Source organism: Colletotrichum phormii (assembly GCF_030913505.1).
Source record: "Colletotrichum phormii strain CBS 102054 chromosome Unknown BDP81scaffold_47, whole genome shotgun sequence".
Classification (NCBI taxonomy): Eukaryota; Fungi; Ascomycota; class Sordariomycetes; order Glomerellales; family Glomerellaceae; genus Colletotrichum; species Colletotrichum phormii.
The window spans coordinates 76,148-103,315 of NW_026851489.1; the positions used below are offsets into that span (position 1 = coordinate 76,148).

A 27,168-nucleotide genomic window follows, 5' to 3' on the forward strand; every position below is an offset into this window, starting at 1 on the left:
AAGTATCCCCACTTCTTGCTTTCATCATGCTTCATCTGATGAGGTTTTTTGTAGACAATTCTTCACAGGGCTTTACTATCCCTCATGATGCTGGCTTCTGTCGACATCGGTAGGGTTGCCATGGCAGCGGTGTACACGGCCTGTCGAGCGATTCTCGGTGTCGCCGATATAACGTTGAAAGTGCAATAACGGGACAGGCTGCAACACATTAAGCGGTCGACTGACCAGCAATGGTGATGCCGTCGGAGCTGGTCTCGATGACCTTGTAGCCGTCGGCGTTCGCGGTGCCCTCAGCTGCCTTGGAGTAGGCCTCGTCGCTTCTGTAAGGCATGTTAGCAATGTCCCGATCTAGAAATACGATGATTGATTGTCTTACCGGTTACATAGAACATCGAGATCCTTGCCGCTGAGAACCTCGTGGTCGCCAGAGTACTTGAAGATCTGGCCATCCTTCAGCAGCAGAGACTTGAGCGTCTCGCCGTCGAGGTCTTCCTTCAAGTCAATCTTCTGCCCCATCGTCTTGAAAGAGCCTTTCTTGATGATCAGCTTCTCGAGACGACGCTTGGCGTCAGCACTCATGAGAAGCTCCTCCTCAACGGTGCCCTTGGTGGCTAGACGGTACACAATGACAGGGCGAGTCTGGCCGATTCTGTGGCAGCGGTCCTGCGCCTGGAGATCCTGCTGCGGGTTCCAGTCACTGTCGAAGAGGATCACAGTGTCGGCACTCGCGAGATTGATGCCCTGGCCACCAGCACGCGTCGAAAGCAGGAAGATCTTGAACACGGGATTCTCGTTGAATTCCTTGATTTGGTCGCGACGGCTCTCCTGGGAAACGGAGCCATCCAAACGACAGGCCTTCCACTTCCGAAGCTCACAGTAGTCCTGGAGGATATCAAGCTGGGTCTTAAACTGAGAGAAGATCAAGACCTTGTGCCCCTTTTCGAACAGAGTAGGAAGGAGGCGATCCAGCATCAACATCTTTCCAGATGACGTAACGATACTCTCATCGACGGGAGGACTACCCTCGTAGCCCCATGGATCGAAGAAGTTGTGCGGGGAGTTGCACACAAGACGAAGTTGCATGATTGGGTTTCCCAGCTTCTTAGTCGACATCTCCTTCTTGGCCTGCTCGAGAATGTTGACCTGATGTTGTTCCTCGGGGGAAAGAACGGCGGCAGAGTCATCGTCCTTCTGGTCGGCTTCCTCAGCTTCTCTGGCAAGTTTGGCCTCGAACTCGTCATCGGAAAGCTTATCTTCGTCGTCAGGATCGGAATCGACATAGCGGCGACGGCCGCGGGTGACTCGGCCTCGTGTAGTGGTCGAGGGGGTAGACTGTCTCGATGACTTGGCGCTCTTGGATTGCGGAGTCTCAAGGGGAGGCGCTTCCTTGCGCTTGGAGCCAGCGCGGGAGGATGCCTTTGACGAGGCCTTTGACGTCGCTTTGGCGGCTTCCTGGGGCTTTGAAGATGAGCTTCTAGCCAGATTCATCATTGCCGAGAACGCATTGGGCTTCTTGGTCCCCGACACTGCCTCACCCTTTGCCTTTCTAGGACTGCTTCTGATCGGAATTTCGAGGACCGCAACCTTCTCCTTCTTAATAGGAGGGGCAATGGCACTCAGACGGTCGATGACCATCTTCTCTAGGAAGGCGCGAGTATCGACATCCTTGTCGTTGATGGCATTGTACATGTCGGTTTGCTCCTTTGTCATGGGCGCAAAGAGGACATACTCTCGCTTCTTCGGTAAATGCGCGGCAACATCCGCCTTGACGCGACGAAGAAGGAGCGGCTGGAGGATGACGTGAATCTTCTTGATTAGCTCCTGATTCTCGCGGTCGGCGATGAACTCCTGGGTGCCCTCTTCATCCTGGAGGTCGTCAAAGTCGAACCACGCCTCGAAAGCCTCGTAGCTCTTGAAGATCATGGGCAGCAAGAAATGGAGAAGTGCCCAGAGTTCTTTCAGGTTGTTTTGCAGGGGGGTGCCGGTAATGAGCATACGGGTCGCGGATGCGAAAGTCTCCAACTCTTGGAACAGCTTGGACTCGAAGTTCTTCATGCGGTGGCCTTCGTCCTAGGACATGTGAGCAAGTAGGTTTGATAGCCTGCGTGTTGGGCAACAAGACTTACAATGATAATGAAAGCCCAGTTGAACTTGCTCAAGGTTGCCCTTTCTCTTAGGACCATCTCGTAGGATGTGCACACCACAGGGAACTTCTTGGTAGGGTTGCCGTTCTTCATGTTTGGTGTCAGGTGCTTCCTCTTGATCTCGGCGCGCTTTTGGGCATCTCCATGGAACAGAACGACTGGGAGGGTGGGGCACCACTTCTCAAATTCGTCCATCCAGTTTGAGAGTGTGCTCAAAGGTGCGACGATGAGATGGGGACCAAGGTAGTTCTCCTCTCTCAAGTTGGCAATCAACGAGATTGTCTGAACAGTTTTCCCTAGAAAATTGTTAGTGCGCGCGGCATTGAGTTGAAGAGGTGTGTAAGTTGTCCAAAGATAATGGGGGAGAAGCACTTACCAAGACCCATCTCATCAGCGAGAATACCTGACAGGCCCTGCAGACACACCTCTCTCATCCAAGTGAGACCTTCCAACTGGTAGTCTCTCATGGTGCCACCCTTCATGATCTTGGGTTGGGCAGTGAGGGACAGGCTGTGGTCACCCAACGCTTCTCCTTCCAAGCTGGTGCCAACCCGACCCATGGCTTGGGTCTTCTCCATGAGCATCTTGCTGAATGCCTGGGACTTCTTGAGCAGTTCATCCAGCTCTTTGGCTAACTTGAGCTTCTCCTCCTTGGAGAGCTCATTCTTGCGCTTTCGGCGGTTCTTCACATTCTGAGACTTCTGCGCGGCCTTGTCTTTCTTGCTGTTGTCTGCTTTTGCTTTTGCTTCCTCCTTCATTATAATAGCAAACTCAGAATCCATGGGCTCAACACTCTCATCCCGGGGTGGTGAGGAAGGTGCACTCGTATCAAGACGCTGGTTGGCGGACATGATGGACTCCACGTCCGAAGCCGTAGAGCTCATTTTGTAAGCAGCTGAGGATGAATCCAGAGAGCGAATGTCAATTTAAGGTCGTGAATTTGGTTGAAGTTGATGGCTCCCCGGTGATATCGGTTTTGGGAGTGAGTGAGTGAGTGGTACCAGTAGTTGGTGGTGAAATCCGGGAGACAAAAAGGGCTTTAAATCGATGATGCAAGGGGAGACGCTAAATTTGGCGGTTGAGGTCTGTGCCTCCAAGACTCGAAATCGTTAGATAGTGAAATTGAGGTAGATGAAGATGCAAGAAGAGGAAACTGGTGAGATGAGGCTGTGAAGGTCAAGCTGAGGTAATCTTCAAGGAGAAAGTGAGATTCATACGATAATTGAGTGAGGATGTGGTGGCAAGGGGAAACAGGAGGCAGGAGACAGGAACGGCCGGGCTTCAGCTGCGAAAGGGCGCGATCGCGGGGCGTCAAGGAAAATTGCAGGGGCACGACGCGAAGGGATAGCGCTAGCACGTGACCTCGTGTCGATTCCAATTAAAGCCCCGGTTTCTCTTTCCTTTTACTCTCTTTTTCTTTCAGGCAGCCGTCGTCATGAAAAAAAGTCGAGGATCGGAAGGAGATCGGAGTCCCAGCGATGCAATTTAGACCCTTGTCTTGCATATCTCTTTCTGCATAAAATGATGCCACCCAAATGGCAATGCAATTCTCACCTTTTGAGGAGACTGAGAGATGGATTGCGGCTAGGTTCAAATCTCGAAGAATAATTCCAAGTTGTGGCAGGGCGAGGGCAATCGACTGAGGACGCAACTGAAATGCATGAATATGATGAGCACAATTTCATCGACAACATGTTAGCCGCATCAGATATGCAGGTGGTGAAACGGTCTCAACGAAAAGACCATAGGATGCTCACCTGTGCACACCGAGAGGCCATGCCAGCTCTCACCGATCACCGGTGGCTTAGGCCTGAGGCATTCAATTGAGGTGAACGGCGTGGAGGGGCAATCCTCCCACCACACCATTGCTGCCACTTACCCCGCAGAGCCACACGGGTAAAAATTCCACCTCAGACTCACACCTGATGCTTTCTTCACTACGCGCTATCCGACCCAGCTCGCGCAGCATCTCCCCGTTCCGATTCGCAAGAATGGCTTCCAACACCACCTACACTCCCAACGAGGAGACCGAGATCCAGCAATGGCTCACCACTGCCACTCGTCTTCAGCAGTCCAAGCCTGACGAGGCCTCCCCCATCCTCGATACCCTCAATTCCCACCTGAGCACCCGCACCACCCTCCTCGGCACTAAGCCTAGCAAGGCCGACACCGCCCTCTACTCCGCCGTCCGTCCCCTCGTCGCCTCCTGGTCCCCCGAGCAGCGCACCGGCGAGAAGGGCTACCCCAACATCGTCCGCCACCTCGACTTCGTCCAGAACTTCCCCGCCTTCGCCGCCGATATCAAGGCCGACGACAAGGTCAAGGTTGACCTCGACGAGGTTCTCTACGTGAAGCCTCCCGTTGACGCCAAGGCCGAGAAGGAGCGTCTCAAGAAGGAGAAGGCCGCCGCTGCCGCCGCTGGCGGTGCTGCTGCTGGTGACAAGGCCCTGCCCGACCGCACCAAGGAGACCAAGAAGGACAAGAGCGCTGGCGAGAAGGTCAAGGAAGTCGTCGCTGAGGCCAAGGACAAGGTCAAGGCCGCTGTTGGTGCCGGCGAGGGCCAGCCCAAGAAGGAGAAGAAGGCAAAGGCTCCCAAGCCCCAGAAGGCTGCTCCTGCTGCCGCCCCTCTCTCCCCTGCCCTCATCGACCTCCGTGTCGGACACATCCTCAAGGCCATCAAGCACCCCGAGGCCGACTCCCTCTATGTCTCCACCATTGCCGTCGGTGACGAGCCCAACGATGACACCACCGAGTACGAGAGTCAGGTCTGCCGCACTGTCTGCTCTGGCCTCAACGGCCTGGTGCCCCTCGAGTCCATGCAGGGCCGCAAGGTCGTCGTCGTCTGCAACCTGAAGCCCGTCAAGATGCGCGGCATCAAGTCGTGCGCCATGGTTCTGGCCGCTTCCCCCAAGCTCAAGGAGGGTGAGGTCGACGACCACAAGGGGCCTGTCGAGCTCGTCACTCCCCCCGCTGATGCCAAGGCAGGTGAGCGCATCAACTTCGAGGGCTGGGAGGGCGAACCCGAGGGTGTGTTGAACCCCAAGAAGAAGATCTGGGAGACTTTCCAGCCCGGCTTCACCACCACCGACGATTTGGCCGTTGCCTTCGATGCCGGTGTTGTTGAGGCTCTTGGAAAGCGGGGTCTTGGCAAGCTCAAGACCAAGTCTGGCGGTCTTTGCACTGTTCCCAGCTTGAAGGATGCCGTTGTTCGGTAAATTTCTTTCATCGTTGTTCAAGTCATGATAGACAAAAGTCAAAGCAGCTATGTTCTGCTGAATCATCCAAAATAGAGCAAGATTCCATGATGCACCTATGTTTCTCCCACAGCACCTATGCAGCCTGTCCGCCTACGTAGTCTGCAATGTGATGCTGCCTAGTTATTATCATCCTGACCCTTCCAGTATCATCTGTCAGCTGTCCACATAAAGACTTGATGTATTCGTAACAAGCCACATCATGAGACCTCGTTTCTTTCTGGCTCCTTCCCGCCCCTTCCTTCACTACATATGTCGTCTCACAATTCCTCAACCCTTCAAACTCAATATTCGACTTCAACCGGAATATAATTCTGCACCCATCACCGCACTCCAAATCAGCCATGCCGCCCACCTTCTCACACAACGAAGCTACCCTGAGAGGCGTCCTTCTCACCCTCATACTTGCCAACCTCCTCTGGATCTCAAGTATGCTCGGCTCCATCTACGAGGAGGACATGGAGTGGGACCCTCACACCGGCCTCCCTCTCAACGACCACGATGTCGAAAGTCAGGCAGAAAAATCCGTCGTTATGCGAGCACCCCGACCCAAGCCTACACTTGACAACTTCCTCATCACTTGCAGAATTGCCACGCCTCGCCTCGTCAAACTTGCCGTCCGCGTCTTCTTCGGATCTTGAGCTACGAGTATACGGGACTATCGTGAAGAGGCCAGCAGAATGAGACTGCAGATACAGGAAGTCGACGACGAAGGGGAATGAGAACGGAAAATGGGCAGATGGAGACTGGGTCAAGCAACGCCAAGCAACTAACGGTCTGGCTGTGTAGGGCGGATGGTTCTTTCCGCGAGCATGAGATACCCATGGAAGCAACTCACAAATCATTATCGCAAAATCAAGAGATCAACTTCTTTGATGCGCATTTCTTTTCCCCCATTATTATGAACATGTGCTTTGTACATTGAAATAACTTTCGTAGGACGTCTATTTTAGGGTATGACCACAGCACGCCTCAAAACATTCACCAACGCGCGAGAACAAAGAAACAACCACAATCATCTCTTGCCAGCCTTGCTCGCCGCCTTCTTCTTCACCGACGCAACAAGCCTGCTCAACTCCTCGTCGTCGTCACCGCCGCCAACCTTCTTGGCCTTCTTGCCCTCTCTCTCCACGGGCACATCCTCCTCATCCCCGCCAGCCTTTCTCTTCTTGCGACCCTCCTCCAACAGCTTCTGCATCGCCTCGGTACCCTTGAACTTGGGGTTGCTGGGATCGATAGCGAACTCGTGGCTGTCAAACACGGCCTTGAAACGGTCGTCACCGACATCCATCTTGAAGTCCTCCTGCAGACCAAGCTTCTCGCCGTCGGCGACCGCCTTCTTGGCCAACCGCTTCGCAGCCTTGCCCTTCTTCTTCTTGGCCTTCTCCGCCTTGATAATCTCATTCATGTCAAAGTGATCCAGGTGCTCCGCCGCATCCGTCTTGTCGTCCGTCATGAGAAGCTCCAACTGCTTCTTGTGCTCCGCCTTCTCCTTCTCCTCAGCCTCGCGCGCCGCACGCTTCGCGAGACGCTCCTCCTTGCGGACGGACGTCTTAGTCATGGTCGGCTCGTCGGTCGTGAAGAAGGGGTCGTCGAAGCCGAGGTCCTCTGCGCCGTCGTCGCTCGCGACCTCGACCTCGTCGGCCTTCTCGGTGGCGGGAGTGGCGGGTTTGCCCTCGCGTCTGGCGCGGGCGGCTTGGCGTTTGGCCTCCTTACGCTCGCGTTCCTTGCGCTGGTACTTTTCGATTGTGGTTTCTTCCTCCTCGGGCTTCTGGTTCTTCTTGCTCTCAGTCAGGGCGGGCGTGAATGTGATCTCCATCTCGCCGACGGGGGCGTTCTTGGACGCCTTCTTCTCCTCCTCGGCGCCCAGGCCAAGAGCCTCGCGCATCTTTTGACGGGCGAGCTCCTTCTTGGATAGCTTGGGCTTCTCAGCTGCTTCCTCCTCCTCCTCGGCCGCCTCCTCATCGTCGAAGCCCTCAAACTCATCGCCAGATTCTTCGCTGTCGCTGGCCAGGTAGGCCTTCAGGTCGTTCTCCTCGATCTGCGAGCGACTTCCGGTGAAGGCGCGGTTGATGGAGGCCTTGCGGGCGGCATCGTCGGGGTTAACGTCCCAGGTGAGCTTGACCTTGGAGTGCTGCAGGGCGTCCGTAGTGAACTCGACAGGTTTGTATCCCGCTGGCAACTTGTCGCACTCGTCCCTTGGCTCGTCATCGAATGTGGTATCGTCGGGAACGAAACGCAAGTCGAGGAAGTTTGATGAAGCCTGGTATTCCGTGCCGTCGGTCGCCTCGTAGAGCTTCTGCGCCGTCGCCTTATCCGAGACGGTCATGATGGCGTAGAAGTACCGTAGCCGATCCAGCTGGTATTTGCGCAGCGCATCGTGGTCGAAGTCGTCGGCGTCGCCCTCCTCCAACAGCTCCTTCTTGATTGCCTCGTCTTCCTCCTCGCTGTCCCCACTCTCCTCCTCAGAGTCATCCTTCTTGAAAATATCCTTCGGGGGTCCCTCCAGCTCCTCGCGCTGCATGCGCTCCTTGCCGAACTCGCTAGGGTAGACCGCAACCTTTTCGACGCGCCCGCCAGTTGAAGGCAGGAAGCTGTGGAAAAGAGCAAACAGATCGGCCGACTTGATGTTGTCCCAGTCCAGGTTGACGATCGCTATCCGGTTCGTGACCTCGCCCTCTTCGACCTGAGCCTCTTCGTCGCGCAGGCGCGACACGGAAGCCTTGGGGTCAGCCACAGCCGTCTCTTCCTCGTCGGACTCATCATCCTCAGATTCGGACTCTGACTCGGACTCGGAGAAGCCGCCACCGCGAGCAGGATCGTACTTGGCATCCGCCTTTGCCAGCTCGCGCTGGACAACATCGTCGGCCTCGACCTCAATGCCCTCGCCCCCGTCCGAGTCCTCTTCATCGTCCTCCGCTTCGTATAGGTTCTTCAGCGCCTTCTTCTTCTTGTCGGATTTGACTTTGCGGCCGTATCGATCGACTTTGGGGCCGGCTGTGAAGGATTCGTCCTTAAGTGCGTGTGCGAAACGCTTATCGATCTTAGTTTTAGTGTGCTTCTTCGAGGGAAGTCGGAAACGGGGGTCGGTCTCAAAGTTTGAGAAACGAGAGTCGGCAACCTTGCCATTTTTGCCGGATTTTGAAGACATGGCGGCGGTGTTGAATTGGCTGTAGTGAAGAAGGCGTAAATCTGCTGTCGCAAGTGCTTTGGAAAATGCCATTGGGGCGTGGGGTCGATGAAAATTTAGTGGGGCATTTGTTCTGCCAAACGGGCGGTGGGTGGTCATCTCGGTGAAGCTCACCGAGCCAAGCCTGTCCGTGCACACACCACACCGTGGTGAGCAGCTTGAGGCTATTCCCAGCTCTCGAAATTGTGAAATTCGTCGATAGCTCTTTCAACCTAAAGCATTTCTATTCCAAAGCAGTTACTTCCTCAGACAGTTCTATTGCTCTTTCCTCATCACAGACTGGACTGCTCTCGGCCCTCCCACCTTCAAGTCTATATAAACAACTCTTTTCTACCACTTGACTTCACTTCTCTCTTCTCTCCTCCACACCGACAACCCAACATCAGTTCGGCTTTCTCATCTCACTTCAACACATCAATACCAGACTCAATTCTGCTCCTTCAGCTACTAGATTCATACAACTTCATCTTCATCTTGCACTTTACTTCTCTACATTCAACCGTCAACTCACTTTCAAATCTTTCATCACTTGGACCTTATACATTGAACTTCAACTTTCTTCGAGCAAGAACCACCGTTCCATTCTTACTCTGCTTGGCAAACATTGCTACCTCAAGGTATCTCAAACATCATACGAGTCGTCATGGATTCCGCCTCGTTTGTAGACCTGGACAGCAACGCTTCCTTCGACTTGCATGGTGGTGTCATGGCCACTCACCATCACTCTTCGGAGTACGATAATGAGTCTATGACTGAAGATGAAGAAGAGGACTCCGATGATGAATTCGGGCCCTCTGAATTCGTTGCGTTGGAGAAGGCAAGTACGAACATGCCGAAGAAAAAGACGATCGCCAGGAGCAGAAACTCTCGACAATATGTTGAGAGAATGGTCAACCGCAAACTCACAGAAAAATTGAAAGTTGAGATTCGGAAGGAACTCTCGAAGAAGAGGACGTACAATGACGAGGACGTACAATGACGAGGACCTCGATGTTGTGCCTCCTAAGGCGAAGAAGCCAAGACGAACGCGGGAGATAAATGCGCCAGAATCATTCACCGACCCTATTCCCGTCAGTCAAATGACAAGAGTCTCAAATGCACAGAGGCAGAAAAAGATCTCTGTAAAGAGAAACGCCGGAACGGATAACCGTCGTAGCGGTACCCAGAGCAAGCATCTTGGAGAAGCCATTAGAATCTTCGGCTACCGAAGCGTAGAGTGCTTCCAAGATAGCAAGAGCAGGCGTTACCGCCTGAAGGGCATGGCTCAAAACACGAAGCTTTTTGAATGGCAACTCAACCCTGTCGCGTGGATGGTGAAGAGGGAAAACGGTCTGGCGCCACCCTATGGAGGCGTCCTTGCTGGCACTATGGGCATGGGGAAGACGCTCATGTCCCTTGCCTGTGTCGTTGGTAATCCGCCTCCTGAGACAGATTCTCAGGGATTCTCTGGGGCAACGCTAGTCGTCGTTCCCAAGGATTCTGTTGCCCGTCAATGGCAAGAACAGATCTCACAACATGTCGATTGCATCAGACCCGAAGAAGTATATTATTACAAGAAACTTCATCACGCAGTTTCTGGTGGAGACATATCGCGTTACAAGATCGTGTAAGTTATGGTCCCCAGTGTGTGTGTCTATGCTAACATTCGTTTGACAGCATAACCACCTATCAGGAACTGCTCAACTACCCTTCCGAGGACGCGATGAAGAAGTTGAAGGAAGAGTTCCAGGGTGAAGAGTTTGACAAAGCCTTCAAAGCTGCAGCTGGTGAGGTCTTCTCCGTGAAGTGGTTCAGAATCATATTCGACGAAGCCCATGAGATGAAGAACGTCGCCACCAAGAGTAAGCACTATGCCACCATCTCTCCAAAATCTTGAAATCACTGAGTCGATACTAACGATGGGAAATCTAATCAGCCTTCAAAGCCTGCTATGCGCTAACGATGAGACACGTTTGGCTCATCAGTGGCACGCCCCTGATCAACGGAGGAGTCGGTAAGAATACATCCAAACATGGCACAGTCCCCGAAAGGAGATGGTTCTGATAACACATACCGCAGAAACATTTCCCTACGTCAAGGTCCTACGCGTTGAAGGCATGGACGAGCTCAAAGGATTCAAGAAGGCCTTCCTGAATGGTCTAAGTTCACGCAGCATTCCTACGCATCATTGATCGTGAGGCAATGCAAATGTGCTAACACTTGGCTCAACTTTGCAGGGATCCTCCGTTGCATTGGATTCTCTAATCAACACTTGCACTTACCGGAGGTGAGTAGACTGAGTCTTTCTGAAGAACTTGGATAACTGGTAGTAACATTCACAGGACGGTTGACGACAAATTCCTAAGGGAGAGAATCATGAAAGATCTGATGCCATTCAAGTCGGAGGTGAGGTGGGTGAAGATTTCCGAGCAGGAGAGATTTCTCTATGAGTAAGTCAGATGCTTATCCGCGAAAGAATCAACTCTCCGTTTGACTGCGTCTAACACTAAACAGTGAAATGACACTGGCCTACAACGAGTCAGATGCAGCAGCATCAGCGATGTATATGTCTCGCCAAAGACAGCTGATTTCTCATCCTTACGGGATTGAGAGAGCTTTTCAGACCGACTTCGGCGAAGAAAAGCTCGCTCACATAAGCAATGGCCTGAAGACAATCGAGCTAGGCGCCCCAACGGGAGAGCACTTGTCACTGTCATCCCTCCTTGAATATACCTGATCCGGAATTCTCATGAATGACAGAGAATGCGGCATCTGTGGTACGGAGAGCATGAAGGAGGCCTGGATCATCGATAAAGTGAGTAGCGATGATATTTCATTTCTCCCCCATACCAACCTGGTACAAAAGCTCGGAACACTAACAAGTTACAAAATCTCTTTCTCCAGTGCGACCATACGTTTTGCTGCGATTGCAGTACCAAGACATGGCGTTTCCGCGCTCAAGCCGACATCTGTCAGCACAAAGGTTGCAACCTTCCTTACGACAGAGAGACCGATGTACGGAGAGTCTTGACTCTCTCTACCATGGAGTCAGAGTGTGATCGCCTAGATGAAGAGGAGGCCGCCGCCCATGCAGAGCCCTCAGACCAGACTTTTTCTGGTAAGTCGGCGAAGAAGAAGAAGATCACGGCAAAATCAGCGCAGTCCTCCAGGGAAAAAAATAAGAAGACGTTTTTAGGCAAGAAGTACGGCTGGGACAGCAATGGGGTAGCGCCCACACTCACAAACGGAGACCTGGCCTATATCAAGCTGGCCATGCGTGAAAATGGGGGCTATCTGCCTTTGGGTTCCAAGCTTACTGTGGCAAGAGACCTCATCTTGGAGTATCAGAAAGAGAGGATCCAAGTCGGAGACGAGTTACAGAGCCCGAAGATCATTTGTAAGTTGCTTAGTGCCATTGACACGAAGTCATTTTCCCAGCAGGCAGCCCCCGCCAAGTATGGATAATCATCAAGCTGACATCCTGGTAGTCTTCCACGAGTTTACGAAGACTGCGTTAGCGATGGGAATCACCCTCAACAGCCTCGGAACCCCATTCGTTTATCTCAATGGCAAGGTGACCTCCGCATAGAAGAACAAGGCTATCGCGGCCTTCTAGATAAACAAGGATGTCAAAGTTATGGTATGCCCCCCCTACTCTACATGAATCATCAAACGCCATATTACATCATTCTAACTTGCTTCCCCAGATCTCATCCTAGACAGGCGGATAAGCGCTAAACCTAACTTGCGCCAGCAAAATCATACGCATAGACGCCTGGTGGAATGAGTCGGCCGAAAAGCAGGCCGATGGCCGGGTCCACCGCGTTGGTCAGACGCAGGTCACCTCCTCCGTGGTCATCAAGGCTGAGAACACGATAGACAACTATGTTGTCCAACTTCAAGCTGAGAAGTCAAAGGAAATCGCGCACATCCTCCAAGATGACGCGCATGGAACTCAACTATACAGTGAGCTGGAATTGATCAAGTTGACCGCGCCGCACAAATACAAGGAGCTGGTCCGGACGGGACTGGCCGTTATTAGGAAGGAAGATGAGGAAGCGGAGAGGCTCTAACCAGAGGTTGAATCTGAGGCATGAGCATCAAGGAGGTTACCACAAGGGCAGGTTACATCGTCATTTAGCTGGAGATTTGCTAACGGCGGCAGAGAATGCTTCCACCTTCCACTGGTTGAGCAAGCGAGCTCACACTTCATTGCATTTCAGGTTTTGAATTTCTGCTTTTTACAACACCTACACTAATTCTCAACATCTCTACGCATCTCATAGAGCCGTTTCGATAGAAACAATATCGCATCAGCATACTAGACTAGAATTTCAGATTGGCTCTTTCTTTATCACAAGTGGTACATCCCTTGAACACAATCATGTGAATGATGAGTTCCAAGTTCTAAAGAAAAGACCGATTGCATACAAAAGCTATGCCGGGCCTGATCTGCGCCGCGGAAAAAAAAGCGAGGCTCGGCATCTTGATAGCTGCCGTGCAACAGGCAACAAAGATAATTTTCTCGTTCGGACTCGACTCCGTCGAACATGCCCTCCGGCCTCGGTTGATTCGGGTAGTGACCATGGTCGTGACAAGGGCTGACATCACGAACGACAGGTCTGTGACTCATTCCGACTACCGAAGCAGTCATGGACACAGGGATTCCCCCGTTATCTCGAGGTCTCCATTCATAGGGCTGGGTTGGCCCCAGCCCGGTCTCCGGAAGCCGTTCCCAAAAAGGCGTTATTCTCAGAGGAACCATCCCGGTAACACTGGCTGCTCTTTTCCGTGGGGGGCATAAAAAACGAGAGAAAAGGGCAAAAAGAGGGCAGTGACCGGTCATCTGATGATCTCCCTGGTCATGAGAGTGGCCATGGCGTTGCCATAGCTCCTCTACAAATGAGCCCAGTTATAAGATGATTTGAGTGCTGGGTTCTTTGTGAAACGGTAGATGTCCCGGGTAGATGTCCCGGGTAGAAGTGGATGCATAGTTTCGACTCGGCAAATGATAGTGGCTGTGGCAAGAATAAGTTCGTCTGATTACACGCGGGTATCCGTAGGCGCGCGACTGGTCATTGTACGTAACCGTATCCATGCCAAGAAGAAACAACGTTCGCGCCAAATACCCTTTGACGGCAGAGAGGTATCTCGTCCTACGGATGTTGTATCAAGATTACCCCTTGGGGAATGTTTAACGAAGCTTTCAAGATCAGATATCCGCCTCCTTCAAAGCAGCGAGAACGTAAAAGTTTTTGCTGCTCGTAGATGACGGCACGGTATCAGGGAGTCGAGTTGTGACAAGGAGAATGTCACCTAGTAACGAAGTCAGTGACATCTGAGTGGATAGAATCAAGGAGGTTTACCGAACTGCCCGTAGGCAAATTTCTCCTGTTGACAAGCGTCAGTCAAGTTTACGTATAATTTAGGGGCTGCAAGGCAGGGACGTGATGATGTCGACAAGTAACGTGTGGAATGCTGTGACCCGGAAACGTGTTGCGAGAATAGAGATGGCTCATAGTCTTGGGTGTTGGCCAGGCCGTGTCTATTGAGCCTCGAATTTTGGCCACATTTCCGAGCTTCGAGTTCGAACGCGGGATTTTGAGCCGCCTCGGGACCACGGGATAACTCAGATTGCTCTAGTAATTTAGGCAGTCCTACCAGAGCCCTCCGAGGTGCAAATAAGACCGTCATCTGAAAGTTGAGACGGTTGCGAGAGGGCAACGGGTTTCTCAAACGAAGTCAGAGGGCTTGCAGGTTGCAACAGGACAAAGACCTGACAAGCTGGCTGCCCTCTGAATGGCCGAACGGCGTATGCGGATTAGACATTTGGAGCTACCCCGAAATGGAGCTGTTGTCCGTTCGCAAACGTATTCACCGTGCAGGATCTCGGTTTCGGTCTTTAGCAAAGCTAAGCCGGAGGGGCGTCGAGCACGGCTAGTGAAGATGGAAATAGAGGAAGAGTAATCATCTGCGTATTTGAACGACGTGATGACAGCATTGGATTCGGACGAATGGTCCCCCGCAGGACCGATAGGAGCGCCAGGACATAATTGAGTAGCGGCTGCCCGTGGCGGCTGGCGCAACGTCGACTATAAAGATGTTAGGGGTCAGGTGTGTGAAATGCTTGTAGCATCTTTACAGTTTCCCTAACCTCCGCAAGCTGTGAGATCTCGGAGTCGAATGATGACCGAGATGGATAATTAGGAAGCGCATGAATGACGAACAGTGTCGTGCTGGGCAGTAAGTTGGTTCAAGAAAGCCCAAACATGTGCGCCTGACTGCTCAGAGCGGGTTATGTGTTGGTTGACTGGCAGGGACAACCCGACATGGCTTACCGACAACAATGGTCCAAGTCCCAGAATGAAGGTTAAGCTTTCCATCGCCGACCAGGATGGCACGGCTCGGGTGGGAGCAATCGATGCAGTCGGCCAATCATGGGAATGTTGGGCCGGCAAGATCTGGGCGATGCTCGGCAGATGGTGATTGCAGCGTTAGACAAGGGTCAGTGGGCGACCAAATTACCCTGTTTGAGCAAGGACTGCGGCAAGAATGAGCCCGGTTCAGGTGCTTACGTGGTAGGCGCCCATATCTGGCTTCGGCTGAATCGGGATTGGGAATAGACTCAGGGCCAGGGCGAAGGTCTGCCACGACGCTGCGGAGAGGCGGAGGGCGGCACATAAGGGGTGTCTGTTCCTTTTCCGTGGCTTTATGACGCGCGTTGCCCAACTGACAATTGACACCTGAAGGACAGACACCAAGGTCTTGTTTTTCGTCTGAAGGATTTCAAGAGTCAGACCTAGAGCCAAAAGGGAGTAAATTTGTCCTCGTATTCCCGGGCACATACCCTAATACCATACCGCAGGCCACTGCAGGCGGGTAAAAAGGGCAAAAGTTAACGGACGGGGATCAGAGCTTTTTCGGATCGTTGGTCCACAGGATGACTGACGCGAGCGAGGGTGGTGCCCGACTTTACATTTCTTCTGTGATGGTGTATGGGTGACGAAAGCTTGCCTAGTATCCGTAGCGTTGCATGTAATGACCCTACCGATATCAAGATGGCGCTGAACATATCCGTCCCATGGTGCGGGTTTTCGTAGATTCAATCTCGATAGCGCCAAGCCATCATGTGACTGTAAAGTCTGGTCTCCATTGTGTTAGGATGCACACTGCGACTCGTGAGAAAGTAGGTAGGTAGGGAGAATGCATCCGTGAAGAGAACCAAGCTGACCCCCAATGGCGCCGAGACCTGTCTCGCGCTTGTGTTCTCGGCTCAGCAGACCGTCTGCGTTTGCAACTCACAAGAGATTGCGAGATGGGCTGGAAGGACGAGCCAGCCCAGATTCGATCCAATGGGCAACGGAAATAGGGGTCATGTCTCTGTCGCTGTCGGCTACAAAGTTTGGAGAGGGAGGAATGTAGTGCCGGGTGTCCCATCGAAAAAGAAAAATACGGACGTAGACCTGTTCCCAAAACACAAGAACCCAGAAGGGGAACACAGGGAATGGTGCCTAGCGTCTCGGACAGCCATACGACGAGGATTGGGTGGACGGGTAGGCAATACCCTACCCAGCGTGCCAGCTTGCCAGGCATGAAGATGTGCATTTCGAATCGACGCTCTGTGTGAATGCTTATCGCTCGAGATACGCCGCCAAGTTGCTGCCGGAGATCCAGATGGTCGTCGGTGCCGTCCTTGGTCCGTTGTTGGTGCCAGCGAAGCGCGCAAACGGCGGTGTTTCACCGCCCCTGGAGATCGTGAAGTGATTCAAGATGACTTGGATCAGCGAGATCAGATCAGATGCCTCGAAGGAGTTCTGGACGGGCCCCCGAGGGTTCAAAATCGGAGTTGATTAGTTGGCTGCAAGGTGGTGAGAAGGAGGGAGACAACAGTCCCTTGGATGAAGCTTGGAGACGGTGAGCTCAGGAACGTACCTTGGCTTACTCATGAGGTGTCTCGAGGTACGTAGTCAAGGTACCCCCGTCATTCCAGCGGACGGATCAGCATCCATCGCTGTTCATTGGACAAACAGGGGGTCCATTTCTTCCCGTGGCTCGTGCTTCACATGGGGCATCGGATGCGACGCTCGCTATATGAGTAATTTTTCAAGAGAAGCAGCTAAGCAATCCTTGCGATGATGATCATGGTACTCAAGATGCCGGTGTTGCTGGCGGCAGACCGTGGCAGGGAAAGAGGGCATGGGAACCCCGAGAACGGTAGGCAGGTGCGTCCCTTGCAAGCGGCTGCCCCGTGCAACAAGCAAGGAGCAAGGAGCAAGGAGCAACTGCAGGCTAATCTCGTCTCCTCAGAGCTGGGTTTTCTTCATCATCAGGTGAAGCACTCCAGCTTTCAGGATGAAAGTCTGACATGCCGATTACCAATACGATCCCGAGGTGCTGCTGATGGGCGGGAGACTGAGCGCTATGCGAACCAGCCTACCAGGTGTATCCGTAAGTAAAGTAGGTAGGTGTTCAAAGCGCTGAAGGCCGGCCGGCTCTGGGTAAGGTACCTAAAACTCACCGTCTTCACAGGATATTGCCCATCCATGGATCTCTCTTTCCAACCTAATAATGCCTAGGTATTCGTACCTACCTCATGCCTATTCGTTCTTTCCGTGCGCTGTACGAAGTACGTACTGGTGGCATGGACAGACGGGAAAAGGAAAGGGAAGCGCATCCCGTGCACCGTGCACCGTGACCTGCCCCTGCCTGCACCCGCATCTCGAGGTACCTACCTACTGCGTCCACACAAGGCTGTGTCTCTCATTCCTGCTGCGACCTCAGCTCCTGCCCGTCGTGATCAGCTCTTTCCGTACATCGACTGCGCCAGCTCCTGCCTCATTTCTGGGTTTGCTTGGTTCTTGCCGACCATGAGCTGTTCCCGCCCGTGCTCCTTGCCTCGGCCATGTGCCCTTGGTGCCTTCCAACTATCCCACTTTGGAATCCCGTGCCACTTGTGCATCCTCATCCTACGTGACCACCGCAACCTCATCGCATCCTCCAATCCACCTCACCTCATCATTGAGACGGGATTTCATCTTCCCATACCGATGCAACATCGCATCTCCGAAAATCCGTCGTAAGCATTCTGTCGTTGCCCCGATGTTGCCGCGGCCCTCGGGGCTTTTTCGATACTTTGCACACGTCAGCACCTGTACCCTATTCACATTCACCGAACCAGGCGCTCATAGCTCCCCCGTCTCAACCTGAAGCTCCTCTACTCCGTACCCATTTCCCGCCATACAACCCCAATCGGCGCATCCGTTGCCCGTTTCGGCTTCAACCTGAAGAGATGGACGAAAATCCAACGTCCCGTCCACGTCACCTGGCAAACAGCAAGTTCGGGAAAGGCACCGCTAGAGTCCCTGTGCACCCGTCAAAGCCACAACTCCTATCTTGGCTATTCCTGCGTCCCTTTACAATTCCACCGAGCTCAACCATCACCACGGTCGAAATGGCTTGGTTCTGCACAAGTTGCTTTATGCAACACGCGTACAGACTCTGCCTTTACGTCCAGCACATACGCAGCAGTGTCGCCTCGGCCATCAGCTGGACTGTTCCCTTCAAAGCGAAGCCAAGGAGTGGACGGTCCCCCCAGCTTCCCCCATCCCCCACCATTATGCCGGCATTTCTACCTTTACCCACAGATTACCAGGCGTCCAGTGCCGTTCCCGGACATACGGCATCGAGGACCAAAGTCGCTCAGCGACGGCCATTCCGCATCCGTGGAGCAACTTAGATCTGGTAGTGGCCATCCCGTCACCGTCCCATCAACCACTCAGTGACATTCATGTTTTGGAATGTTTCCAACTCGACGTGAGTTTAGCCGACGGCGGCTGGCGGGCGAGATTTCCGCCAAAATGCCTACAAGTTACAATTGCATCGGTTGGCCGGGTTTCTTCTCCCTTTCGCCTCACCGCATCCAGGCCCGATTTCGCAAACGAAACTCTCGTTAAACCAAAAACTACTCGCTAGGTGGCGCTTGTCGTTTCCGCCATTCGTCACTTGTCTCGGTTCGCCGAAGCTAGTCATGGACTTGCTCAGAGCTCTGCTGATGGGCAAACTCGGCCAATACCACCAGCAGGGCACTTGCATATTGCCGTCTGTCTGCTGCATAGCTCGAGGTTATCGGCAGCTCTCCGACCATTCGCATCGTATCGTGAGAAAGTCATGACCGCCCTGGAGATCACACGGAATGGATGAATGCACATCGTCATCACTGATCGTCGCTTCGTTGTTCCCCCATCCGCCCACATCGCTGCTTACCTCAGTTTGGTACCATCACCCCAGATGCACAATCGCCCTTTGGGAAACAAACACACTTTTTGCTTTTTGTTCAACAAGCGCCTAGCGAACCAGACGACAAGACGAGACCAGCAGACCCAGGCCGCCAGCCAGCCGACCCAACCCAGCCGCTGTGCTGTGCTATGCTGTGCTCGTTACCCCTGTGCCGCCGACTGTACCAGCAGGTGGCTTGTCTCTCTCTTGTCTCTCGCCTACTGAGGTCGCCGACCCCCAAACCATCGAGGATGATAGTAAACGCCCCCAATACTGTCTACCCCCCTTGGTTCAGCAGTCTCGACCGCCAAACTCTCTCGCACTCTGCCACACACCGACGCCCACGCGCCGTCAGACAAAGTCAAGCTCGACGTATGCTGGCTCGCTCGATAGACGCCCTCACCGCTCTTCACGCCCCCAATCACACGATCGACGCACAAACACACAGACACCACCACACCGCACCGGATGCCTATTCCCTTGGCCGCTTGTTTATTGGCTAAGCTGACATCCGCCCAAAAGCCTCAAATCACGACGCTAATAGCCTGTCTTGCTTTTTTGAGCGCCTCCGAGTCCCGTCTCCCCTATTCGCGGTCAAATGTCTCGCCTGCGTCCGTCCCTCCTTAAGCTTCTGTCGCCCTTTCCTGAGCGGCAATCCGATACCAGGCGGAGGACGGACCTCATATCCCACAGACCCTGCTCATTGAATGCTGAAGGCTTACCAAAATAGGACTCACGTACCATCACACTTTCCCTATAACCACCAACCCATCCTCTCCCACAACCCCCGGGCAATTTGACCAGAAGAAGGAATTTTGTATCTCCCAGCCAATCCAATATTTTCGATTGCCATCCAGGTCTCTTCCCGACCGGAGACTTCTTTCGCCATACCTTGGCTCGCGTAATCGCCGTAACCAAAGTGGCTACTGTTTTCTGTCGAGGCAAACAAAGCACCACGGAACTAAAGTTCCGCCCACTCATCTACGAATACCCGACTTACGAAAAGGCTGGCCGATCACAAGGGGAATCTACGGATATCGAAGCGAGCGTTGCACATTGTAGGGAAGCTGGATGACGGGTCAAAAAACGAGCACATCCCAGAAGCCCGCAGTTGGACAAGGACAAAAATCTAGGGGTATACAAGCAGATTCGCAGCTTCATCGCCGGCTTTACAAACACCAACATTAAGCAAGAAGGTCGTTTACGTGGTCACGATCATATCAACATGAGGAATCCGAAGCCTCCCACGTAAATCAAATCACCCCGCCGACTCCAAGGTTACGTCCGGTGTCCAGGAAACCACAGCCGTCATGGCACCGTGGCCCCGTGCACTGGACAACATTGGTGCATCTGAATCGCCAGCTGCGTCGCCGCCCGAAATTATTAGCAGCCGTGTAGACACCGCTTACACCCGCATCCCCGATGGGTTGACCGATCACCAATGGAAGATTATTCAATCGACCTCGCTTGCGGCTGCTGCATTGAGTTTTGCATCTGTGACTTTCGCCTTTTACTGGTTCTCTCGCAGGAGGCGAAGCTTCAGACATGAGTGAGTAACGATCACTGGGGTGTGCGTTGCCTTCACTTAGCAGGCTACCCGCTTCAAGCCGGGAAATGGTCATTCCACTAACAACTTTACAGTCTCATTATGCTGCTTATGTCGAGTGACATGCTTAAATCGCTGTGGTTCATCATATTCCCCATTGTCGACTTCAAGAACGGTCCCGTTGCCTCGAGCTCATCATTCTGCCAAGCCAGCGGCTTCTTCCTCGCGGTTGGCATAGAGGCATCAGATATTGCTGTTGTTCTCATCGCTTTACACACAGCCATTTACATTTTCCGACCGCGGCATTCTGGGCGGCAAAGTGGATTGTATCCCCATCGGCGTCTTGCCTTCAGTGCTTTCGCATTCTTCCCCCTTTTGATGGCTTCATTGACATTCATCAACTGGCCTGGCTACGTCAACAATGGGGAGTACTGCTACCTACCCGCCCGACCTGAATGGGCAAGGCTCGCCCTGAGCTGGGTTCCCCGCTACCTGATTTTACTCACTATTGTTGCGCTCTACGCCTACATCTATATCTACGTTACGCTGCGCATGCGGCGCTTCGGTCGACTCAGTGCTATGCGACGGGCGAGCGCAACACACATGCTAGACGATGGGCATTGGGCTCGTATTCCCTCGGTGCCAGCCACCCCAACATCACGGCGCGGCTCTGAAACCTCAATGGAAGACTCAGATCAGCAACGTACCTCTTCTACAAACACCACCATGACAGCCGAGATCGAGCTTCACAGCCGGCAGAAGATCCAATGGAACTGGCCAAGTTATGGGAACGAAGACGATGGCCGCATCCCGGAACCTAACGACAACGTCTCCCCGCGTGCATTTGAGTCCAGCACGAGTCCGCTTTCCACCAACTTTGAGCCCATCTCTCCTCCTCCGCAGAGCTACATACGCCGCGATACGATCGACCTGAATCCGCCTCAGGCGCATTATAACCACGGCAGCTTCAGCACACAGTGGCAACCACCCAGCAGCCCAACAAGCGCTCGAGCCAAGTCGCTTGCCAGCATCTGGTCAATTCTCCGTCGGGGTACATCTCTCGACTCTGATACAGATCATAATAATACTCCTTTTCTTTACCATCCTACCATTGACGGCACAGGAATGGCAAAGACGCGCGACAAGATTCGTCGCCAATTGCGACTACTTTTTGTTTACCCACTTGTTTACATACTCATCTGGGCTGTCCCTTTTGTCGCCCATGTCATGCGCTGGGACAACCCAGAGCAAGCCGGCCCGTTTGTGGTTGTGCTTTTGTCGCTAGTGAGCCTGTCAATTCAGGGGCTAGTTAACGCATGTCTGTTTTGTGCTGTAGAAAAGCCGTGGATTGACACGCAAGTCAGGCATCGCAGGACGCCGTCGAAGTTACGGCGGGATAAAGACGAAGCCCGGCAACGGGCCGGAAGGAGAACATCATTAGCGTAGTCGTTTTCGCGTTGATACCACATGAATTGAATGAACAAATACTTTTACCATATTGAATCAATAGTAAAGCAATTACCATCTTACCCTAAGAATCTAACGCTGTGCTCGGCGATTGGAAGTTCATCTATCGGTACCATCGGGATGCGGACCCACAAACTCCGGCGCTGGAGGCCTGCATGAGCGCCAAATTCGGTCCATCGGCCCCACTAGCGCCGTGGGAGAAAAGCCGAGGCATGCAATGAATGCCGACATGTTTGCAACAGTGGTGAGACGTGGGACTAATGCTGCATATGTCGGCACAAGAAAACGCCAAGTTCGTTTAACGTGTTCGACGAGAAACCGGCGGGAGGATTGGAAAGGATTGAATTCGAAAACGTCTATTGTGAAATCAGTCTATATGCAAGGTATGAAAGTTGAGAGACGATGGCTGAAGCTATTCTCCAAATCTCCTGAGCTTGTTTTTGGAGTGTTTCTCCAATCTCTCCTGCCTCTCCAAATGCTCAGGGGTAAGCTCTCTATGCCTTTTTCAATGGCATTAAGCTGTCCTTTCCAGGCGCACTCTTTCCCGTCCAGCGCGTAAGATTCCATGCATGGTGCCAAAAGATTCCATCGCTTTGCCAGAATAGATCCATATCCTTGCTTCGAGAAAAGCTCATTGGCCCACGATCTCAAAATATGGTCGGATATGTAGCACCTCGTGGTGCTGTCAAAGAAGCAAGTCGTCGAAACCAGAAACGGGTGTCGCAAAAACGAAGAGAAAACGAAATGTTGCTTGGATCATATCGCGCCATGTTGCTTGAGACGAATTCCAGGCTCAGATCTCGGTTCAAGTGTGCGTAAATGCTCGGTCGTGGACTTTCATTCCTCCTCCGAGTCGTCGGAAAGCACCATCGTCCCGTTCAAGTCGTCGGTGTCGACCTCACTCCCTTCCTCTGCAGTGTCATCAGGAAGGACAAAGCCATCGAGGTCCTCCTCCTCTTCCAAGTCCCAGTCATCCGGGTTGGAAATGATATCGTCAAAATCGTCATCGTACTCTTCGTAGTCAGGCTCAATGACAGCCCGATTATCCTTGACACGATACCGGCCCAGGAGTTGCAAAATCTCGTGCATGCTGAGCCCCTTAATAACGTGCCCGTCGTCCTGCAGCGCGCGGTCAATCTCGATGATCTTGTCGGCTTGCATCCTCAGGATCCGGTCCTCAATAGGCGTCTGCACGATGAAGCGCGCAAAATGTGTCTCCTTGATTTGTCCGTAGCGGAAGACACGCGCGCACGCCTGCTGCTCCTGTGCGTGGTTCCACCAGAGCTCCATGAGGATGACTCTGTTGGCGCGCGTCAAGTTCAGCGCCTGGCCGCCTGCTCGCATGGAGGCCACCAGGACCTTTACATCTTCGTTCTCTTGGAAGCCCTTGACGGCGCGGACGCGCTGGTCCTTTGTCTGCTTGCCAGTGAGGTAGACGAAAGGGATGTTTTCGGCTTCGAGCATGCGGCCGAGAATCTTGCCAACGAGGACGAATTGCGTGAAGACTGTAAAGAATGACGAGTCGATCAGAAATTGCAGAGTGCGATGTGATGTAAGGTTTACATACCGATAATTTTGTCGTTGGGCGCCTCAGCTTGCCACCGCAGAATAGTCTCTTTGCAGGCAGTCATCTTCGCACTAGGAGTCACCGGCACGTCTGGCATGCTGTCGCTGATATCCAAGAAATGGGACACCGTTGTACGGTTGTCTAAGGCTTGCTGGTAGCCGTAATAATCATTCCCGCGGACTTCGTTTTCTTCTGATTGGCTGTCCAAGATGCTAGTCGGCCTCATCTTCCCGATGGCTTTCTTGCATGCTGGACACTTTTTGCCCTATAAAGTCATCAGTAACGGTATCAACATCGGAGCGCCATGACTTACTGCGGTTGTTAGATGATCTAATGCACATTGGTTGCAGAATGAATGCTCGCACTAATATGATTAGACACAGCGCTTCGCGGATGTTCTCTGCCCAACTCACATTGCCCTTGATTGGTACTGTCGGTGTCTCTTTGCAAACTGGGCACACTGCTAACTCCATCAACTCAACCTTCTCCAGGTAATCCATGTGCCGATCCATGTCAAAATGCAAACCGAAATTGCTCTGACCAAACGGCTCGAGCGGGGCATCTCCGGGGATCAGAGTCTGAGACGGGCCTGAGTCTTCCATGAATGCTGCGTGGTCTTCAGCGTTAAGCTCGAGGAAGTCCTGATTAGAAAGATCTTCCAAGTCATCTTGGCTGTCGACTTCGTCCAAGTCACTGTCGAACCCTCCTTCGGTGCTTATCTCGTTCTTATCTTCAGAGATACTGTTGTAAGGGTCATATGTACCACCACTTTCAGGAGGTGCTGCATTGTCTGCCCTTTCCGCCTCGATGGTTGAGCTTTCATCGAAACGGCGCTCTTCTCCCTCCTCACTGACGCTGATCATGATCTTCTGGAGACGTTCACCAGACATTTCATGCCTTTTGGTCCAGGACCCGATCTGGTCATACATGCTGGGGCCTTCTCGAAGATCAGCAAGACGTTTGCGTACCTTTCGGATGTCGTCTAGAGTCATGTACTCCCGCATCATTGATTCGAGAAGAAAAGGGTGAGTGGCAGCTTGCCTGAGACGCAGGAGCATCTCAAAACAACTTTTCCGACGAGGCCCAGCACCAGGGGCAGCCATGTCTTGCATCATCTTCCGCCTGAAGCACTCTTCCACCATGCTGTTCACCAATGTCAGGTAAGAATGTCATACGTAGAACCAGTTCCTTTACCTGTTTATCACCATTTCCTCCTTAGACATTCGGAGGTACTGATGCGTGGGATGAGTCAGGGGAAGGTTGATGATCGGACGGCCTAGAAATGTATCCATGTGAGTGCTTCGATTTGTTGTTAGTTACCGCAGCATTGACAGAAGCTAGAACTACATACCGTCTGTACGCAACGGCGCTGATAAGATGGTCCAGGTTGGCCTCCGCCTTCGACTGGAGGCAATATTAGCTGGAGATCTCGGTGACTAAAAGGTAAGAACACAAACCCCTTTTCTGAACTTGACGAGGAATTCTTTGAAACTGCCAACTTCACAGCCAATGAATTTGAGATAAGGGTATAGCTCTGTATGATGTAAGTGTTAGCTGGCGATTATGACACCACGAATGACATACCGTAATTTCTATTACTGAGAAGAGTTCCACTCAATGCCCACCGACAGTTGGCGTCGATGTGAAGGCAAGAATGAAGCGCTGAAAGTGTTTAGGCCAAGAACCATAAAAAGGTGCGAATACGTGGTACTCACACTGCGTCTCGTGGTTTTTGATCTGTTGGGCTTCATCAAGTACAACACGATGCCACTTAATTTTGAGAAGATCTCCTTTTTCCTCCCGAAGCCATTTTTTGAGTGCCTTTTTGTCACCCTTCAGCTCTTTCTCCTTGAACTCAATCTCATCCACAGTCGGGGCGCTATTGGCTATTTGTCTGTAGCTTGCAAACCTAGACGGCAGTCAATGTTGAGGGTTCCATGTTGTAGGCTTTTATTGACTTACACAATGTTGAAAGTTTGAAGAAGTGCCACGTCCATCTTGTGAGAAGAACTGTAGTGGACTATGCGAGTGGCAAATTCCCCTTCGCAGTGTGTCTTGACCTCGTTCATCCACTGATCAATGGCATGGCCATTGTTGCAGACGACCAATGTGGCCCCTCGCCCCTTGCGTACAAGGAGATCGTTCGGCCGGTTTCCTATCATGCATGAAAGAGTGATGATGGTCTTTCCCATGCCCATGACATCGGCTAGGATGCCTCCTCGAGGTAGTCTGTCCCACCCTTGCATGAGTTCTCGCTCTAGCATCCAAGCAGCAGCGGTCAGCTGATAGTGGTGTATTGCGGTATTCATTCCTTTGAGTTTCCATTCATTGTCAATGGCCTTGCAATTGCCGAAGCCCCAGGCTTCGGATGCAGCTTCTGTGTCTTTCTGCTGGGTCTTGGTGCGACGTAGATCACAGCCTTCGGGTATCGCTGCTTTTATCTGCTCGAACTGGTCTTTCTTGGTCCTTGCCATGAAGACAGGCTCGCGTTGAGTGCCACCCATTTCTGCTCGATCCTGGATGGCGTCATTGGGCTGAAAAATATTTGCCACTCGATCGCGTCTCTCCTCTTCGTCTTTCAAGGCCTTTGCTGAAAACTTCGCCTTCTTGGGACGTCCAGCGGGATTGACTGAAGATTGTTTATCCAATTCTTTTTGTTTCTTCTCTCGGATTTCTTGCCCCTTTCTCGCGAAGTACTCAGCAGCATTCTTTGGTGGGCCGCTGCGCTGTTGTTCCGGGTTTCTCCGTTTCGATTTGGTTTTCTTCGAGTTGGCCTCTACATCCTTCTTGTCATTCCCTACTCCATCTTTGACCTCTTCGAAGACATGCTTGTCTTGATTTGGTTTAACGGCTCCCTGTGCAGTATTGATGGCCACTTCTAGTTGACATAGCTCTGCAACCTCTCCAGGGTTCAGGCCCCCATCTTGCCCCTTTGTCAATAACTCAGTTTTCCTCTTTTGAAGGTGATTTGAGTCGGGCAACTCGTCGACCGGACGAGAGAAGGCGCGCTGCTTCCCGCGAACGTCCTCGGGGCTCCGGTTTTTGATCTTGGTCGTCTCATCTTGACCAAACATTGAAATCGTCCCACGCGCATCCGGCTCAGCTTTCACGTCCTGTGTAAGATCGATGGGCGATGCGGGTCTAGGGGCAGACCATTTTTGTTGAGCTCCTTGAGATGCATCTGCCTTGTCGATGATCATGAGGTCAAAGTCATCGTCCGATTCAATTGACATAATGTCGTCCTGAGAGAAGCCGGTCTCTTGAGTGACATCATCGGTAACGAATAGACCATTGGGTTCGTTGTTACCATGCTGTGATGGAATGACGGTGATAGCACTAGCACCAATGCCGTCACGGCTTTCTCTGATAATGTCCTCAATAGACCCATCAAAAAAGCCTGACTCTTCTCTTTGAGGGCTCGCAGGCTTCTTGAGATGAATTGGGCCGTGGTTGCCCTCCTCCTCTGAATCATCTCCGATCTCGAAACCGCAACGGGTTCTCTTGCAGTTGGCGCTTCCCGTCATAGCGAAAGAGATGCAGTAATAGCGTGGACGTGAGAAGGTGACAAGGTGACAAGGTGGTGTAATGTCCCTTAGAATGTTAGGGTTCACCAAGTATCCCTGGAGTCGAGATCCAACGATCAGAAGGAAAAGTGACTCGTGAGTGATAGAGTAGGCTTGGTTGATGGCACGAGATCAGACTTGTTGGTCGGTCTGTGAGGAGAGCAGGGAGTCAGTGAGAAGAGA

The 27,168-nt window shown here is 52.5% G+C and overlaps 11 protein-coding genes across 11 annotated transcripts; 6 read left to right on the forward strand and 5 right to left on the reverse strand.

The window, feature by feature from the left end:
- Positions 1-208: 208 nt before the first annotated feature.
- Positions 209-3,028, reverse strand: BDP81DRAFT_336437 (SNF2 family domain-containing protein; the record flags this gene model as incomplete). Its single annotated transcript, XM_060585920.1, has 4 exons — positions 209-320; positions 377-2,070; positions 2,127-2,440; positions 2,521-3,028. 4 exons carry the CDS (start codon positions 3,026-3,028, stop codon positions 209-211), a joined length of 2,628 nt encoding a protein of 875 aa, XP_060437569.1.
- A 1,107-nt stretch (positions 3,029-4,135) lies between these two features.
- Positions 4,136-5,359, forward strand: BDP81DRAFT_466680 (uncharacterized protein; the record flags this gene model as incomplete). Its single annotated transcript, XM_060594423.1, has 1 exon — positions 4,136-5,359. One exon carries the CDS (start codon positions 4,136-4,138, stop codon positions 5,357-5,359), a length of 1,224 nt encoding a protein of 407 aa, XP_060437570.1.
- Positions 5,360-5,742: 383 nt separating this feature from the next.
- Positions 5,743-6,120, forward strand: BDP81DRAFT_401057 (uncharacterized protein; the record flags this gene model as incomplete). The annotated part of the gene is made up of 2 exons (XM_060588776.1): positions 5,743-6,015; positions 6,097-6,120. The coding sequence occupies 2 exons, from the start codon at positions 5,743-5,745 to the stop codon at positions 6,118-6,120; spliced, it is 297 nt and encodes a 98-aa protein (XP_060437571.1).
- Positions 6,121-6,249: 129 nt separating this feature from the next.
- On the reverse strand, positions 6,250-8,552 carry BDP81DRAFT_443320 (uncharacterized protein; the record flags this gene model as incomplete). Its single annotated transcript, XM_060591722.1, has 1 exon — positions 6,250-8,552. One exon carries the CDS (start codon positions 8,547-8,549, stop codon positions 6,414-6,416), a length of 2,136 nt encoding a protein of 711 aa, XP_060437572.1. The 3' UTR covers positions 6,250-6,413.
- A 679-nt stretch (positions 8,553-9,231) lies between these two features.
- Positions 9,232-12,683, forward strand: BDP81DRAFT_511817 (SNF2 family N-terminal domain-containing protein; the record flags this gene model as incomplete). The annotated part of the gene is made up of 12 exons (XM_060595778.1): positions 9,232-9,409; positions 9,540-10,194; positions 10,245-10,429; positions 10,504-10,581; positions 10,647-10,666; positions 10,805-10,854; positions 10,898-11,017; positions 11,082-11,273; positions 11,328-11,382; positions 11,472-11,685; positions 11,764-11,964; positions 12,339-12,683. The coding sequence occupies 12 exons, from the start codon at positions 9,232-9,234 to the stop codon at positions 12,638-12,640; spliced, it is 2,250 nt and encodes a 749-aa protein (XP_060437573.1). The 3' UTR covers positions 12,641-12,683.
- A 68-nt stretch (positions 12,684-12,751) lies between these two features.
- BDP81DRAFT_174114 (uncharacterized protein) lies at positions 12,752-13,666 on the reverse strand. The gene has a single exon (XM_060582194.1). The coding sequence runs from the start codon at positions 13,411-13,413 to the stop codon at positions 12,922-12,924; it is 492 nt and encodes a 163-aa protein (XP_060437574.1). The 5' UTR covers positions 13,414-13,666; the 3' UTR covers positions 12,752-12,921.
- A 1,839-nt stretch (positions 13,667-15,505) lies between these two features.
- BDP81DRAFT_174127 (uncharacterized protein) lies at positions 15,506-16,515 on the reverse strand. The gene is made up of 2 exons (XM_060582195.1): positions 16,500-16,515; positions 15,506-16,425 (listed from the first exon to the last, which is right to left on the reverse strand). Exon 2 carries the CDS (start codon positions 16,170-16,172, stop codon positions 15,693-15,695), a length of 480 nt encoding a protein of 159 aa, XP_060437575.1. The 5' UTR covers positions 16,173-16,425; positions 16,500-16,515; the 3' UTR covers positions 15,506-15,692.
- A 1,237-nt stretch (positions 16,516-17,752) lies between these two features.
- Positions 17,753-18,366, forward strand: BDP81DRAFT_174143 (uncharacterized protein). The gene has a single exon (XM_060582196.1). The coding sequence runs from the start codon at positions 17,857-17,859 to the stop codon at positions 18,301-18,303; it is 447 nt and encodes a 148-aa protein (XP_060437576.1). The 5' UTR covers positions 17,753-17,856; the 3' UTR covers positions 18,304-18,366.
- Positions 18,367-18,855: 489 nt separating this feature from the next.
- On the forward strand, positions 18,856-19,391 carry BDP81DRAFT_174145 (uncharacterized protein). The gene has a single exon (XM_060582197.1). The coding sequence runs from the start codon at positions 18,992-18,994 to the stop codon at positions 19,343-19,345; it is 354 nt and encodes a 117-aa protein (XP_060437577.1). The 5' UTR covers positions 18,856-18,991; the 3' UTR covers positions 19,346-19,391.
- Positions 19,392-20,152: 761 nt separating this feature from the next.
- Positions 20,153-21,834, forward strand: BDP81DRAFT_466682 (G protein-coupled glucose receptor regulating Gpa2-domain-containing protein; the record flags this gene model as incomplete). The annotated part of the gene is made up of 2 exons (XM_060594424.1): positions 20,153-20,391; positions 20,484-21,834. 2 exons carry the CDS (start codon positions 20,153-20,155, stop codon positions 21,832-21,834), a joined length of 1,590 nt encoding a protein of 529 aa, XP_060437578.1.
- Positions 21,835-22,197: 363 nt separating this feature from the next.
- On the reverse strand, positions 22,198-26,898 carry BDP81DRAFT_362378 (P-loop containing nucleoside triphosphate hydrolase protein). The gene is made up of 11 exons (XM_060586443.1): positions 25,385-26,898; positions 25,138-25,331; positions 25,007-25,084; positions 24,880-24,956; positions 24,774-24,826; positions 24,617-24,721; positions 24,300-24,565; positions 23,836-23,984; positions 23,736-23,786; positions 23,423-23,687; positions 22,198-23,360 (listed from the first exon to the last, which is right to left on the reverse strand). Exons 1-11 carry the CDS (start codon positions 26,653-26,655, stop codon positions 22,693-22,695), a joined length of 3,177 nt encoding a protein of 1,058 aa, XP_060437579.1. The 5' UTR covers positions 26,656-26,898; the 3' UTR covers positions 22,198-22,692.
- Between the last annotated feature and the right edge of the window lie 270 nt (positions 26,899-27,168).